This window comes from Stegostoma tigrinum, chromosome 11 (assembly GCF_030684315.1).
Source record: "Stegostoma tigrinum isolate sSteTig4 chromosome 11, sSteTig4.hap1, whole genome shotgun sequence".
Taxonomy (NCBI): Eukaryota; Metazoa; Chordata; class Chondrichthyes; order Orectolobiformes; family Stegostomatidae; genus Stegostoma; species Stegostoma tigrinum.
The window spans coordinates 8,244,485-8,262,378 of NC_081364.1; the positions used below are offsets into that span (position 1 = coordinate 8,244,485).

Below are 17,894 nucleotides of genomic sequence, written 5' to 3' on the forward strand. Positions count from 1 at the left end.
CAGTAGAATGCTGCTTGGATTTTTCTCTCACGCCAAGTGACTGCCCTCCTCCAGATACCCCCTCAAACCTGGGAATCAAAGGCAGGAAAAATAGACCCATCCCTCCATGTCTTAGCATCTGATAGGGTCTGAATGAATACCTGAGTCCCAGTGGAAGGGATGATCGATGTATCAATTGAAGGGTTAATTGGTTGAGAATTAGTTGCATAAATATGGGTTACTTTTACTCCTTCATCCAGCAGCTGGCTGTTGCTTTGCTCTTTCCATGGGTGTCCTTCCACATTCCCTCCAGGGACCTTGCATGCAACAGTTCACAGAGTTCCCAGCCCGATTGTTTATCTTGTTGTGTTGGGGCGAATGTGGATCATACACAGGAGTTTAGGGAAATCTGGTTGGCATGGCTGAGTTGGGCTGAAGGGTCTATTTCAGTGCAGTGTGACTCTATACATTGGGTGTGGCAGGTTGCAAGTGCATTTTAGTTCCTTGAAAAAGCTTTTCGTTGCACTTCAACCGCACGCTGCAGAGGAGTGTGGGGGGGTTGGAGGACCTCCTCATGTGTCTGCTCCTGGGCCTGGCCAGGCTGGCTATAAACAGGTCCAGGCAGCGAGCTGCGAGGGGTCACAGCTATTGACTGTCTGCCCCTCTTCCATGGTTACCTTTGTGCCTGCGTGTCCTTGGAGAGGGAGCACATTGTCTCTATCAATGCTTTTGAAGCCTTTGGAAGTTCTTTAACTCCCCTCCAATTCCATTTTGATTTCATCTCCTTCCTCTCTTCCCTCACCTTTGGTGGCCTGCAATGCCCATGCAAGGAATTGCATGTGACTGATTAATTGGCAACACTGGACATTTACAAGTGGCTGATACAGTAACAGATAAAAATTACCACGAGTGACTTGGTGAAGAGAAAAGAGCCATTCAGTTGTGTATGATACCACTTCAGGATGTAAACCAAAATAATCAGTGGGTTGTGAATTTTACGGACTGTTGTTGACGACAGTAAAGCTCTCACTCAAACCTTGGGCCTAAACTCTGTTCACAAACAGTTATCTTGTAATGTATAATGACAGCACTAGAAAACCACCCAGTTCCCGAGCAAGCCTATAGAACTAAATCTACCAGGAACACCAGTGGCTGCTTACATCGTCCCATTGCAGAATAGGAAAAGACACTAATCGCAACTGTTTGACAGGTCTGGAAAAGAGACAAGATGAACCAACACTCCAAATTACCTCAGAAATGAGGGAGTGGCTCCAAAATTAAAGAAACCAGAAAGATATAAGCAAAGTGAGATCACTGGAGGAGGTATAGCAAGGGCATTATGAAATTAATTAAAATGCTTGTTAATTTTCCATAAAAAGCTGACACCACATGGTTGGCCTGTATTTCCCATAAGGGGCCTACACCGCATTGTTAGCCTGCCTTTCCCATAAGGGCCCCACACCTCATTGTTAGCCTGCCTTTCCCATAAGGGCCCCACAACACATTGTTAGCCTGCCTTTCCCATAAGGGGCCTACACCACACTGTTAGCCTGCCTTTCCCATCAGGGGCCCACACCACACTGTTAGCTTGCCTTTCCCATCAGGGGCCCACATCTCATTGTTAGCCTGCCTTTCCCAAAAGGGGGCTACACCACACTGTTAGCCTGCCTTTCCCATAAGGGCCCCACAACACATTGTTAGCCTGCCTTTCCCATAAGGGGCCTACACCACATTGTTAGCCTGCCTTTCCCATAAGGGGCCTATACCTCATTGTTAGCCTGCCTTTCCCATAAGGGGCCTACACCACATTGTTAGCCTGCCTTTCCCATCAGGGGCCTACACCACATTGTTAGCCTGCCTTTCCCATCAGGGGCCTACACCACACTATTAGCCTGCCTTTCCCATCAGGGGCCTACACCACACTGTTAGCCTGCCTTTCCCATCAGGGGCCTACACCACACTGTTAGCCTGCCTTTCCCATAAGGGGCCCACACCACATTGTTAGCCTGCCTTTCCCATAAGGGGCCTACACCACACTGTTAGCCTGCCTTTCCCATCAGGGGCCTACACCACACTGTTAGCCTGCCTTTCCCATAAGGGGCCCACACCACACTGTTAGCCTGCCTTTCCCATAAGGGGCCCACACTACACTGTTAGCCTGCCTTTCCCATAAGGGGCCTACACCACACTGTTAGCCTGCCTTTCCCATAAGGGGCCTACACCTCACTGTTAGCCTGCCTTTCCCATAAGGGGCCTACACCTCACTGTTAGCCTGCCTTTCCCATAAGGGGCCTACACCACACTGTTAGCCTGCCTTTCCCATAAGGGGCCTACACCACATTGTTAGCCTGCCTTTCCCATAAGGGGCCTACACCTCATTGTTAGCCTGCCTTTCCCATAAGGGGCCTACACCTCATTGTTAGCCTGTCTTTTCCTTGTTGAATTAGGAAGAATCCTATCACATGAACTTCCCGTATTTTCTGTTTATAACTGAGGCAAGTTCGTCTTGTGCTTTTTGTTTGTATCCTTTTTCTGTAACCACATTTCTCACTTGAAGCATTTGCTTCAATATCTACAATGTACTCACCTTATCGCCTTGATCTCCCTTTGATCCTGCAGGACCCCTGATACCCTGGAAAGAAATCATTGAAAGAAAAACAAAAATCAATTAAATCTTTAACGAAATGGTTGCCATGAATTCTGATCCAGAAGAAACCTGAGCCATTCCAAATGAAGCTCAATGTGCAGTGGATGAGACTCACATCTCTTCCAGCCCGTCCTGGTTCACCAGCATCTCCTTTCACTCCTGGGGCACCATCAGTTCCAGGGACACCCTGAAAACAGGAGAACAGCTTAAAACATAACTCCTTTCTGAGTCACAGAAAGGCTGAACTGCTTTTGTTTTGATGGGAATCACTTTGGAGGGGGAAGGGAAGGGGAATAATGGCTCCACCTCCAAATAATCCTCCCAAAGAACAAACATCACAGAATTGTTAGTGCGCCTCTCACATCTTCAAATGTGCTTCAATGACATAGTGTCATTTACCTGTCTTCTCCCCATACCTTCACAGATTTCTAATGAAGGGTCTAGGCCCGAAACATCAGCTTTCCTGCTCCTCTGATGCTGCTTGGCCAGCTGTGTTCATCCAGCTCCACACCTGGTTATCCCCTTCACAGATTGGTTTCGGTTCAATAAGCATCCAAAGTCCCTTTTAATGCTTTGTAACCTGCTTCCACCACATTTCCAGGCATCATTTTTTCCGCACATCACATTTGCTTCATTTGCAAACCACTTTAACTCTGTGCCCCCTTGTTCTCGATGCTTCGATCATTTGTTCTATGCTGTCACTCCATGATTTTGAAAACCTCTATCCCTTAGCCTTCACCTCTCTAAGGCCAACAGTCTCACCCTCTGCATAACTATCCCCATTAACGTGGCTTCTCACCCCTGGACCCCATTCTTCAACACTGCATTCTAATCTTCACAGTGAAATGGCAATGATTGATCGATGGGAATGGACAGTACGATATAAATAACTTTTCCAGGTGAACTCTCGTCATCCACACAGACTTTTACCGGAAACATTAACTCTGTTTCTCTCTCCACAGATGCTGTCAGACCTGCTGAGTTCATTCAGCACTTTCTATTTTAGTTTCAGATCTCCACTATCTGCTGTTCTTTGTCTTTCCCACAATGGATTCGAACCCTGGCAGTGAGGGTGAAAGGTCACTATGCTGATCTGAATGCAATAATGCGCGGCTTGGATTGAGCCCAGCCTGCCAAGACTGTGGATCTGGGCTCCTCTAAACTTAGATTTGGCTTGGATTAATGAGACAGAGTGGTAACGGTTCTCTGCATCTTTGCCTGATCTGCCTGTGGCACCCGGGCAGTCAAATCACAAAGCTTTGGCCAATGACCTACCCCACACACACCCCTTGCTTGAGCTACAAGATAATTTATTGGGATTGACACCATCAATGTTTCTTCATCTGCTGTGTCTGGGTGTCACTGGTAAGCCCTCCATTTCGAGACCGTCGCAAAGACCCAGGGAAGGTCATGGTGAGCTGTTGCCTTGGCTACTACCATGCGATTCATTAGTCTTTGTCAGAGTGTCAATATTCTTTCCCACTCCAGCCAGCTGCATTTGGGATACATCAGAAGGATTCGCAGTTTAATACGCAAATCCTCTGGCCCTGTTCTGAGCGCAACTTCCTTGGCCATCAAGTCCTTGAACTTGAGAGCTTTAAGCTCAGAGGCAGGGATGCAATCAGGTGACTGAAGTATTTGGGACTGCTTTCCGTGGAGAGACAAAGAAAGGGAGATCTGATCGAGCGGGCTGGATTGAGCAGGTGAGAGTGTTCCTGCTCAAAAGGAATTTAAAGATAGCTTCTGATTTAAAATGATGTGCGTAAGAAATTTGGGTGATGTGGGAAAACATTCTCACCCAGCGAGCAGTGGGTGTGCTGCCTGGAAATGTGGGTGGAGGCAGGTTCAACAGATGCATTCCAGAGGGGCAGTGGATGATTTGAATAGAACTACCGCACAAAGGCAGCAGATTGGCACAAGGTAATGACGCTCATTTGAAGAGACAGCGCAGGCCTGTTGGGCCAAATGCCCTCCTTCTATCCCCATAATTCTAAAATCTGCATCAGAAAAACATTCCACAAGCATCACAGTGCGGAACAATTTTCTTCAAGTTCTCCTCCTTGTCACAAATTGTACTGATTTCTAAGCACAGGCCACGTTAAAAATCAGATATTTTATGCTGCAAAACTTTTGTATGAGAGCCCTCCTGACTGATTAATTGATTAACTCTGTAACTCTCTTCTGTCATAACAGACCATATTCTGAATGTTCCCCCCGTCCAGAGGGTGAATGAATGATGTTACTGTTACGCTTAACTTTTTATTTATTTTTCTAATTTATTTTCGTTTCCTAAGAATTTCTACTTAAGAATTTGTACCTCAGTACCTTTGTACCTAAGACAGCGATGTAAGTGGTGACATGATAACTCTTCACTTTAACAGGAAAAGTGTGGAAGCATTGGAAAAGGTGTGCAGGAGATTTACCAGGATGTTGCCTGGAATGGAGGGATGGTCTCACAAGGAAAGCTTGAGAGGGCCAGGGCTTTTCTCTTTAGAATGCCGAAGGATGAGAGGTGACTTGATAGAGGTGTACAAGAAGATCAGAGGTATAGATAGAGGACAGCCAGAGACTTTTTCCTAGGGTGGAGGTAGCTATTACAAGGGGGCATAGTTTTAAAGAGAGTGCAGTTAGATACAGGGGAGACATCAGAGGTAGGTTCTTTACTCAGAAAGTTGTCGGAACGTGGAATGCATTGCCAGAGAGGGTAGTGGAGTTTGCCTCATTAGGAGCATTTAAACGACTATTAGATTTAATTAAATCTAGAATCTAAATCTGGTTATGCGACCACATTAAAAACACATCCGGTTCTTTAAAGTTCTTCAGGAAAGGAAACCTGACATCCCAGACCCACAGCAAGATTCTTCAAGGGACTTGCTAGGGTAAGATGCAGAGGGGTTGTCTCCCCTTGTGGGAGAGTCTAGGTGCATCATCTCTGAGCAAGGGGTCGCCCATTTAAAAGACAAGGAGGAGCTTCTCCTTTTAGAGGCAGTGAACCCTTTAGAATCCCCACAATGCAGGGACTGGCCAATCAGCCCAGACTGTCCAAAGTTTATCCCAATCAGACCCAAGCCCACACTTCCCATGGCTAACCCACCTAACTGCCACATCTTTGGGCAGGATAAACTGGAGCACCCAGAGGAAACCTGCACAGATGCATATGGCAAATGTGCAAACTCCACACACACGGTTGCCTGAAGATGGAGTTGAACCCAGCTCCCTGGTGCTAGGAGGCAGCAGGTCTAACCGCTGATATACCACATCACCCTGGCCCGTAGGGAGTGGGTCGTTAAGTATATTTAAGGCTGAGATAGGCAGATTGTTAATCAGTAAATGAATCAAGGGTGATGGGGAAACAGCAGGGAGGTGGAGTTGAGGATTATCAGATCAACCATGATGGCGGAGCAGACTCAATGGACTGAATGGCCTACATATGCTTCTACATCTTATATTGTTGATTCCTAATTGGCCTCTGAAAAGTTCGAGCAAGTGACTCAGTTCAAGGGCCATTAAGAATATTGACTTTGCCAGCGACGTCCGCATCCAAAGGTAAAATAAATTTACAATGGATTTTGGTCATTAGGATGTTGCGTTGGAGTTAAAGCTACTATACACTGGGTCAGAGAATATTCTATAGGTATTACTCGAAGTCCTCTCTCCCCAGTCCGCCCTGGTAATCCAGTCTCTCCCTGGAAAAACAACGCAAGGCAGAAGTTAGTTATTTTGTGACTGAAATCCAGAAAATGCAAGCAATTGAAATCTCAAGAGAAATGCCAGTTTAAAAGTGAAGTTACCGATGTCCCTTCATCGCCTTTGTTCCCCTTTTCGCCCTAGGAAAGAAATGGTAAAAAAAAAGTTAGGGAGTTTTCAACCAGTGAACTGATACAGAGTTGTCCTGAAGGCAGTTTCAGTCCACAGTACTCACACCTCTGTGTCTACAACACATTCATGTCAGGTCGGCATCACTGGGAGATCCAAGTGCTCCTCCTAAACTGGTCTGTTGTAGGGCAAGACCTCTTCATGGGCAGCTATGAGTTGACCACTTGGGGGCACAAATAGCATCCTGAGCCACTTAATCATCCAACTGCTTAAAGTCAAGTCAAGGATTTCTGGCCACAGGGAGATGGTCTTTTTGATCAGAGTGGTGGGGGGCACTGTCTGAGTTTTCAGCAGTTGCAGTCCAGTAAGATAATTGATTCATGATTATTCTTCTGCACCACAAAGAAAACAGAATTGGGAAGAGGCTAATCGACCATGTTCTCAACAAAGAGAATGTAATAAAAAGAGATCAATGTGGTCATGCATTTTGTCCCAAACTAAATGGATCAAGGCTGGGGAGGGAATGGAGGGCTCAGGGGAAAAGGCAGGAAAGTGGTGGTGAGGATTATCTGATCAGTGATGATCTGATTGGATGGTGGAGCAGACTTGTTGGGCTGAATGGCCTGCTCCAGCTCCAGTGTTTTTTGGGAGCACAACTGGGTCTTTACCTCTTTCCCACGGGGTCCACTTGATCCAGGCAATCCCATTCTGCCAGGCTCCCCTTTCTCTCCACTTTGTCCTCGATCTCCCTGTAACAGAAGACTGTCACTAGTCTCCATCTTCCCATTTAAGAAGAAAGTAAATTTATACCAGGTGTTGCTGCTGTCACTATTGGAGTGCTCCTTACCTTTTCTCCTGGTCTCCCAGAAAGCCCAATATTCCCCTAAAACGAGATGTAGAAAGGTTAGCTCCAAGTGCAGAACATGGTCTATTGGCAGTTGACAAACAATTGATCTTACATCATGGAAACAGGCTGTTTGGCCCTTCTGGTTCATGAGCATATATGTTTAATCAATCTTCCCGTAAAGCCACTGATGTATTGGGAATATGCCACAAATGTGTACTGTCGATACTGTAAGCTGTGAGAAGAGATTATACAAATTAGGCCTGTTTTTCTCTGGAATTTAGAAGGTTAAAGAGTGATCTGATCAAAGCCTTTGAAATATTAACAGGAAAAGACAAGGTAGATAAAGATAAAAAATTCCACTGGTTGGGGTTTCTAGAACGAGGGGCATATCCTGTGAATTAGGGCCAGACCATTCGGGACAGATGTTCGGAAGCACTTCCACACACAAATGGTGGTAAAGGTTTGGAACTCTCTTCCACAAATGGCAGTGATGCAGGATCAGTTGTTAATTTTAACTCTGAGAAACATAAAGTTTTGTTAAGCAGAAATATTAAGGAATATGGGCCAAAAGCAAGTGCATGGAGTTAGGCTACAGATCTACCACGATCTTATTGAAAGGGCACAGGCTAGAGGGGCAGAATGGACTACTGATGATCCTATGTTGTACTCACAAATCAAAAAAGCTGCTCGAACAGCACATTCCAAACCCATGACCACCTCCTTTGCTACCGACTCACAATGTGTGCCGTCTACAAGATGCACTACAGCATCTCACCTGGACTCCTCCCACAGCACTTTCTAAGCCCATAACTACTTATCTCTAGAAGGACAAGGTCAGCAGATACATGGGGACACCACCCCCTTACAAGTTCCCCTCCAAGCCACTCACCATCCTGACTATATCGCTGTTCCTTTAGTGCTGCTGGGTCAAAATCCTGAAATTCTCTCCCTAAGGGCATTGTGGATGCGTCAACATCACATTGTTGAAGTGGGCAGCTATCAACACCTTCTCAAAGGCAATTGGGGATGGGCAATAATTGCTGGTTGAGCTTGCAGTGCCCATGTCCCACATGCATGAATTAGAAGAAAGCCCAGAGAACAAAGTACATGCCCAACTAAGGGTCCCTTTAAGTTGTAGATTTTCAGCTGCAATTTTAAAGGGAACATGAAGTGTAAGGATGAGGCCCTGCACAGTGAAGGGACTTTAAAGGAACAACGGTCTGTGGCTTTAAGAGGTGTGTTTTGTCCTGGTTTCTTTTAGGGTGAGATTGGGAAATAGGCGCAGAGCAGTCTATGAGAAGATAAACAGCTTGAGAAGCCTTAGGCGTTCCTGTTTGAAGTTGAAACAATAGAAGCAGCGTGATTGGCTCTGGTCAAACTGCGACAGAACCAGGATTTTTAGCTTTCCGCAGTTGCTATTGGGTCTCAAAGAGGTGGAAGCTATTGTTTTCCCTCTCTCAGTTACAGCCAAAAGCTGGGATTGACCTCCAGCTACTGAAGTTATGTGAGACAATCTGTTTTCTGAATGTGCCTTTTGCCAAGGGTGTGTTTATGGGATGGTACTATATTAGAACAGTTAATTAGTAATAGTTACTGTATCTTTTATTCTGTTAAGTTTTCCAGTAGTTGTTATTCCAATTCCTTCTATCTTTTGTTGTATTTTAACTAGAATGGATGACTAAAGTATGAGTTTTGCTTTAAATCCAGTAGTGTGATCAACTGAATTGCACCCGGAACGCAACACATAAAAAATAAGGAAAAAAGTTAAGGTCTAAATTATCTTTTGAATATTTTGAGGGGGTTTGATCTGGTCCACAACAGACCTGAATCCAAATTTTTTATCACATTTCCACAGCCCTTCAAACACTCCTTCATCTTCCTTTACAACTGAATACTAAATGTTCACACAAGTTTCATCCTTAACCAGTAACCCTGGAGATAAAATCTCACACCCTCTCAGCTTTTTGCATGAAGCAGTTATTCCACCTTCAACTGCACATCTATGCCTTTTGTCGAAAGCAACAAATGCTGGAGATCACAGCGGGTCAGGCAGTGTCCATGGAGACAGCAAGCTAGTGTTTCAAGTCTAGATGACTCTACATCAAAGCAGATGAGACAAGTCATCTAGACCCCAAACGCTCACTTGCTCTCTCTCCATGGATGCTGCCTAGCCTGTTAAGATCTCCAGCATTTTTTTGTTTTCAGCGCAGATTCCAGTATCTGCAGTAATTTGCTCCTCCTATGTCTTGTATTTGTTGTTACAAAACGTTTTTTTACAAAACCCTTTTATCCCTTTAACCCTAATAACCATATTTAATTTCTTCTTGGAAAATAATTTAACTTCCACTCTCTGCTACAGTAGGATTTAAATTCATGTGTCAAGTGCATTATTCTTGGACTATAGGTTACTAGTCCTGTGACATTACATTTTAAGGGGTTGTTATTTTTAGAACTAAATCTTTTTGTTCATCAAATTAACTAACTCTGGAAATGATTGTTTTAAAACAAGTGGGTTTATTAACCTGTAATATTGAGCAGTGCATTGTTGCTGATGAGGTTTAACCGAAGTGATTATTGACAACTTTAAGCCAAAATCCCACTGTGACAGCTTGAAATAAAGTCAGCCACATTGGTTTCTGACAGTCTCTGTGGAGAGTGTTTGTATCCACAGAAGACAATAGGTGGGTCAAAGGGAGAGTGACACTGATGTTTACACGCTGCTTGTATTGCTGGAAGGGGTCACTTAAAATGGGGCAGGTGCCACTTCACCCACCCCCGAGCTCACCCCCATAACCGTGGGTGTGTGGTGGGATAGGGATGCCAACAGCAACTGTCCATCCAACATAGAAATACAGAAATAAAGAAAACAGGAGCAGGAGTAGACTATTCAGACATTCAAGCATGTTCTGGCATTCAATATGATTGTGGCTGATCATCCAATTCAGTGCCATCTTGCTGTATCCATCTTTTTAATCCCTTTAACCCTAAGAACTATACCTAATTCCTTCTTGGAAAAGAATTTAAATTCTACCGTCAACTGCAGCAGGTTCTGAACTTATGTCTCGAGAACATTATCCTCGGACTGCAAATTACTAGTGCCATGACATTACCACTCTGCCATCTCCTCACCCCTTATAATAACTTACATACAACTTACAGACTTAATAACTGAGAGTCAATTGAGTTTGAGATTGATGGCTCTGGGCAGGAACCTGGGAGTGGCTAGCCCATTTCTTACCCTCTTCCTATGTTCCTAAAAATGCAAGAAAAAGCAGGAACTCTTTTCAGAGGATGCCCTGAGCACATTAGGGAGTGTGATAACTTCACAAAAGGCTGGTAGCCCATCACCACGTCACCCTTTAGTGACACGCGCATAGTAGATGACACTGACCCAGCTAGCTCAGAGCTGTCTCTGAGAGTGAGCAGAATCCCCGACACTCCTGTTTATATTGTCAGCCTGATTGGACGAGTTAAGAATCCCAATCAGGGAACTCATACTCCAAGATATCCACCTGACTGACCTCGTTCCAACCACTTGAGTGGGACCCATCCAATTCCCCTCACAGAAAATATCCACATGGATTTTAAACCCCTTCCCTCCGACCATCCCATGCGATCCTAAAGGTGGGAAAATCCCAACCTGCCCAATGCTCTGCCACTTAGTTATGACCAAGATCCTTTGGGGCCCTCATTCTGCGACTGGGTGCAGTTCAGGGGCCATTAACTGCAGAGCTCTACTGGAGACCAATCCCATTGAAGGGCAGTTCGAGAGATGGGGGTGATCTTTCACCCACTGACAGGCCATAGTCAGACTCTGCATCAACTTAGCCACCCACAGCTTGTCATGGTTGTGGAGAAGATCCGTTCAGAGCCTGTTCGCTGGCTGCTGTCTTTCCTTTTTGGGGGGTTGGGCCATTCAACGTTTTCCCGCTATCTATATAAAATTCTGCCTGTCGTGACACTGAAAGGGAAATGCTAAATATCATTCTGGGGTCAAAGACCACAATGGGAAGACATCTAATTCTGCTGAAACCCTGAAAAATGTTACCGATTTGCAAAGACTACGCTGGGACCTGTCCCTTGTGCTTCTAAGGTGGTAAGCTAAGGAATGTTTTCTTTAATTTAATAACTTGTGGGATGTGGGCATCGCTGGCCAGGCTAGCATTTATTGCCCACCCCTCGGTGCCCTTTAGATGGTGGTAGTGAGCTATCAGAGATTAATTTTTAACTTGGATATAAGGTTAAGGCATTTCTCATTACCTTTGAGAAGGTAACAAGAAGCTACTTTCCCTAAAATGCCCTGAGGTATCACTGTTGGGGCAGATGCAATTTTTGCTTGAGTAGTTTGCAGTCAACTATGAGATGAGGAGAAAAAAGAAGAAATTGATGTTGGCCAGGCCTGCACATGAGGCATAAAAAATGCCAACTTTAATGCTTGCTCATGAAATGGAGCGTGGGTGCTTGTGCTCAATTCTGAAGACTGAGTTCTGAAGGAATAAGGAAGAAGCTGGAGGATTTGCCTAGCTAGAGGGACAATCTACAGGAAAAAAAAGACTGTCACACTGGGACTTAACATGGGGAAAGAAAAAGAGCAGAAATAAATCCTTGCTTGCTGTGAAACACCTTGGATTGCTTAACAAAGATTTCCCAAGCAGTGCAAGAAAATTGGGGTTTTAGGTTGTCATTAAAAACAGAAAGAAAAAAAATGTGCTGTAAGAAGTGCTGGCTGGCGGAAAGTTAATACTGTTTTGCCTTCAGTCACTGATCAACTAAAAGTTCTTTTAAAATGTGAAATCTTTACACATGATCCTTTCAGCTAGTAACTGCAAGTGCGAATTTCTTTTTAGCCCACTATGGATTTTTGCAGATGTTGTTGCATTTATTCTTGTCTCCTCATTAGAGAAGCCCTGTTTCTATCTGTTCTATGCCTTGCTTTCATGATTTAAAATATTCCCATCACGCTGTCTATCATACCTCAGCTGCGATTTCTAACACTCATACTGGGCAGCGAACCAAGTGATGTGCCAACTAACAAGCTGCCTCCAGTAGATTTATCACTCCAATCGCTTCATCTGAACTAGCAACATCCTTTCTCCCCGAGCACTTCAACTCAAACCCCCCGCCCCCCAGTTACTGCATAAATGCTGCTCCCTCTACACTTCTCTTCAGCTGTGATGAAGAGTCATCTGGACTCGAAGCGTTAGCTTGCTCTCTCTCCATGGATGCTGCCTAATCTGCTGTGATCTCCAGCATTTGTTATTTTCCACTTGTCAAGGGATCCCTTTGATGGTAATTATCACAGCGTCAGAGAGATCCACAATCTGCTCTGGTCAGAAACCAGTACCAAGCTATTCTAATTCCATTTTCTGGCATGGGAGCATGAGCTTGAGGTCTGCCTTTTGGTCCAACATCATGGTCCTAAAGCCTATAAGAGAGTACAATAAGGGTGGGAGAGGACTGCATTTAATTGAGGTGTTCAAAATTTGATCGAGGTGTTCAAATGATGAAGGGCGTTGGTGAAACTGGAGAGGGAGAAACAATTGTCTTCCTCAGTGTGTTGCTGTGATTTTTAACACGCTGCCTTAAAGGGTAGGAAACAGAAATTCAATCGTTGAAAAGGGATTGGAAGAGAGCTTGACAAACAAAATACTGACACATTGATTGGTAAATAAAATTGGAAGGAGGATTACACAGATGGTTTTAGAACTGTGGAGTCATTGAGTGATGCAGTACAGAAGCAGGCACTTTGGTCCAACTCTTCCAGCCACAATAAAAATGTATTTGTGTATTTTATTTCCTTACATCCTTTCGTAACAAAAGGCTGATGGAGGGCATGGTATAATGTGTAATGGTATAAGAACAGTTCTGAGGAAGGGTCGCCAGACCTGAAGTATTAACTCTGATTCTTTCTTCAAAGATGCTGGCAGACCTGATCAGCTTTTCCAGCAACTTCTGCTCAGATCCTAAATTACTCTTACCCCATTTGCCAGAATTTGGTCCATATCCCTCTGAACCCTTCCTATTCATATACCATCCAGATGCCTTTTAAATGCTGTAACTGTACCAGCCTCCACCACTTCCCCTGGAGGCGCATTCCATACATACACCACCCTCTGCATGAAAAAAGTTGCCGCTTTGGTCCCTTTTAAATCCCATCTCACCTTAAACCTATGCCCCTCTAGTTTTTGACCTCCTCTCTTGGGAAAAAGGCTGTGGCTATTCATCCTATCCACGCCCCTCATGAATTTATAAACCTCTATAAGGTCACCCCACAGTCTCCAACACTCAAGCGAAAATAGCCCCAGCCTATTCAGCCTTTCCCTGTAGCTCAAAACCTCCAAATCCTGATCCTCGTAAATCTATTCTGAACCCTTTCGCATTTCATAATACTTTTCCCACTTCAGGGAGACTGCAACTGAATGCCGTATTCCAAAAGTGGCCGAATTGATATCCTGTACAGATCGTCAAAGAGCTGGCACAGGCAGATGGGCAGAAAGGACTCATTCACTGTTGTACAATTCTGTGGTTATTTATTTTTAGAAAGGAAGATTTAAAGACTCACCCTTTCACCTGGATCACCTTTGGGTCCTGGTTGCCCTGGGATACCATATCCAGTCTCACCCTGTAAAACAAAATGTAGAAGTTGTGAAATATTCCTGACAAAGAGAAGAATATATTTCCCGCCCCCCCCCCCGATGTATTTGTTCATACAGTGTGGATATCCAGGCAAGGCCAGCATTTGGTTTCTATCCCTAATTGCCCCTGAGGGGCTTGCTCAGCTATTACAGAGGGCAGTTAAGGCTCGATCATAGACAGTAAGAACTGCCGATGCTGGATTCAGGGATAACACAGTGTGTAGCTGGAGGAACACAGCAGGTCAGGCAGCATCAGAGGAGCAGGAAAGCTAATGTTTCGGGGCAACATCAGAGGAGCAGGAAAGCTGATGTTTCGGGTTGGGATCCTTCTTCAGAAAAGAAATTATTCTGTGTGTGAGCTGCTGTGTTCCTCCGGCTCCTCATCGTGTTACCTAAGACTCAATCACATAGGGTCTGGAGTAATATGTAGGCCAAATTACACAATTCACACAAGGTTCCTACAACTCCAGCAAAGAAGCTCTCAAAATCACAGAAATGACCCGCTAGAAGGATACACAGGAACACCAACCCCTACAAGTTCCCTCCAAGCCACTCACCATCCTGACTTGGAAGTATATCACTGCAGCTTCCCTGTCACTGGTCCCCTAGAATCTAACAAAACTCTCCTCATATTGAATGGTCCTCTTGAGGCCACAAAAACATAAGAAATAGTGACAGGAATAGGCTGTTCAGCCCTTCAAGTCTGCTCTGTCATTCAACAGGATCATGGCTCATCCGCTATTCCTCCCATTCACTTTCCCACCTTTCCTGAATTCCATTACTGATATGACACTGTTAGACTGAATCCAACATTTTGGGCATCAGGTGTTGTATGGGATTTGTTTCATGGCGCAACCGTTGAACAATTCAAAGCCAAATTCTTGGACTGAAAAATCAGAAGCTTTGGATATTAGAGAACTCATGAGCGCATCATGAACAGCCAGCATGAGCAAAGTAGAAAATTACCGTGAAAATGTCCCCTCCCAGCTCATACAGTCTGAATCTGCAATGTCCATTTGAATAACTTGATACAAGGTACAACAAAAGAAAACCTGAATTACCAATACAAGCAATAGCAATGTGTGTCAGTTCAGTAAATGAGCAGGTGACCCACAGAAGTGGCTGCGTGTGGAGGTGATGGCCTAGTGGTATTATTTGCAGACTAATAATTTAGAGAACCAGATAATGTTCTGGGGAGCTGGGTGCGATTCCCACCATAAGCATGGTTGTCGATTGTTGGGAAAAACCCATCTGGTTCACTGATGTCCTTTCGGGAAGGAAACTGCCATCCTTACCTGGTCTGGGCCTACATGTGACTCCAGACCGACAGTAATGTGGCTGACTCTCAACTGTCCTCTGGGCAGTTAGTGATTGGCAATAAATGCTGACTTAGCCAGTGGCACCCTCATCCTGCCAATGAATTAAAACAATTCCTAGCCCATCTGTTTGTCCTGGTAGCAAGGATTGAGGCTCTCTGGTGTCAACAGGCATTATAACCAACAATTACAGCATGGAAGCAGGCCATTCAGTCCACTGAATCTGCGCTAACCTCGAAAGAGCATCCCACCCAGAGCTGCCTCATACCTGTGACCCTGCATTTCCCCATGGCTAATTCACCTACCTGCACATCCTTCGACATTATGGGGCAATTTAGCATGGCCAGTCGACCTAGACTGCACATTTTTGGACTGTGGGAGGAAACCAGAGCATGCAGACACAGGGAGGATGTGCAAACTCCATACAGACAGTCACCTGAGGATGGAATCGAACCCGGGCCGGTAATGTGAGGCAGCAGTGATAACCACTGAACCACCGTGCCACCCAGGTAATGTTCTGGGGAGCTGTGTTCGAATCCCGCAATTATAAAAATAATGATCATGAAACCATTGATGATTGTGGGAAAAACTCATCTGGATCACTAACGGTCTTTAGGAAGGGAAACCGATATCCTTACCTGGCGTGGCCTACGTGTAACTCCAGACCCACGGCAATATTGTTGACTCTTAAATACCCTTTAGGCAATTATGGATGGGCAATAAATGCTAGACTAGTCAATGATGCCCACAACTTGTGAATTAATTGTTTTAAAAACTCCCAACAACAACTCCTTGTGGCAAAGATTTAGGCTTTCAGGTCTCTACACATTAAGCAAACAGTCCTTCTGAGATTTTGGACAATTTTCCAAAACGCAAGGTTCTATAAAGAAGATAACTGCAGTGCAGAAGTAGAGAAATGGTCAGTGGTCAGCAAAACACACCCTTCTTCATCAGCACACAGTTTAAAGTGCCACATGCATACAATCTCCCACAATTTTCTCAGATACACTGTGCAGGTTGACTCTCTGTAACTTCTGCCTCACCTTGTTGCCTTTCTCTGCTGGACTGCCTTTTGCTCCCTTCTCTCCTGGGATTCCTGGTGGTCCGCGCTCGCCCTGAAGTAAAAGTGGAAATATAATTTGCGTGAAGCACAGCATTCATCCGATTCACAACAAAATGTGGGAGTGCGGTTTAACAGAGCAGCTGGCACAAGATACCATAGAAGACCATATATAGAAAGGACAGGATGATCTTACCCGGTCACCTTTGCTTCCTGGTGGGCCAGTGATCTGTAGTAGAATGAGAGAATTGGAACAATTAGAAATTAAGAAAGCAAAGTGCCTTGAGCAACATTTGGTTACTGAGCCACAATTTTCATCAATAATTATCAGAAAAGTTTTTTAATGTTTGACAGGGGAGGGGGAAGGAATAGAGGTGAAGCAAATAAAATGAAGGAAGGCAATAGGACAAGGATGAGCACAGTCCATCAACCATTTCAGCGATGAGATCGAATGCTTTTGAGAAGATTGCTGAAAGAGTTGGGGAGAAGTGCATACATCTTTGGGCTGTGGGAGGAAACCGGAGTACCAGCAGGAAACCCACGCAGGCACGTGGGTGGACTGTCTGTGCGGAGTTTGCACATTCTCCCCGTGTCTGCGTGGGTTTCCTCCGGGTGCTCCAGTTTCCTCCCACAATCCAAAGATGAGCAGGACAGGGTGGATTGGCCATGCTAAATTGCCCGTAGTGTTCAGGGATGTTTGGATTAGGTGGAATAGCCATGGGAAATGCAAGGTTACAGAAAGAGGATTGGGGGCCGGGTTTGGGTGGGATGCTCTTTGGACGGTCAGTGTGGACATTGATGAGCCAAAGGGCCTGCTTCCACACGGTAGGAATTCTGTGATTCTAAGAGAATAGAGTAACATGTTTCAGACAGCGGTCTGACATTGGAGCTGACACAATGGAAGGGTGAACAGAAAGGTTACATCTGAAGAAGCCAAGGCTCCAATGAGGGTGTGGGAAGAGGATAGAGGGAAAGGGACAGAGAAGTATCTGAAGCTCAGTGCACTGGGGGATAAGGTATCAATGCTGAGCAGCAATGTAGGTGGAATGGGTCAAGAGATGGGAGCTGGAAAGCATGCATTATATTGAAGGTCTACTGTATATTACCAAGTAAAATCACTATAAGGTACACTTGGTCAACTACATTACTGCAATACCTCATTTTATTTATTAATTTGCTGTGTTTGTTGCTCACTGGGCCATTTATTGGGCACCTATTGAACACCCCACATTGCCTTTGAGAAGCTGAAGATGAGCTGTCCGCTTGAATCACTGCGTCCCACTTGGTGTAGGTACACCTCAATGCTGCAAAGGTAGGGAGTTCCAGGGCATCAGCCCAACTGTATCCTCTGTTTTCTTTTTTTTACAGTGAAGGAACAGTGATATATTTCCAAGTCAGGACGGTGAATGACTTGGAGGGGAGCTTGCAGGTGGTCGTATTCCCAAGTATTTGCTGTCTTTGTCCTTCTGAATGGTAGCAGTCCTGGATTTGAAAGGTAATGTCCAAGAATCTTTGGTGAATTTCTGCAGTGCGTCTTGTAGATGGTACACACTGCTGTTACTGAACATTGGTGGTGGAGGGAGTGGATGCATGT

General features: G+C 44.9%; 1 protein-coding gene across 1 annotated transcript in view; it reads right to left on the reverse strand.

The window, feature by feature from the left end:
• Positions 1-17,894, reverse strand: part of col7a1 (collagen, type VII, alpha 1) — a 443,464-nt gene that overhangs the window by 203,378 nt on the left and 222,192 nt on the right. Inside the window, exons 51-59 of the mRNA XM_059649672.1 lie at positions 16,497-16,529; positions 16,284-16,355; positions 13,852-13,911; positions 7,290-7,325; positions 7,111-7,191; positions 6,418-6,453; positions 6,268-6,312; positions 2,742-2,813; positions 2,567-2,611 (exon numbers count right to left, since the gene is read on the reverse strand). Coding sequence (XP_059505655.1) covers positions 2,567-2,611; positions 2,742-2,813; positions 6,268-6,312; positions 6,418-6,453; positions 7,111-7,191; positions 7,290-7,325; positions 13,852-13,911; positions 16,284-16,355; positions 16,497-16,529 — 480 coding nt within the window. The remainder of the gene's footprint in view (positions 1-2,566; positions 2,612-2,741; positions 2,814-6,267; positions 6,313-6,417; positions 6,454-7,110; positions 7,192-7,289; positions 7,326-13,851; positions 13,912-16,283; positions 16,356-16,496; positions 16,530-17,894) is intronic.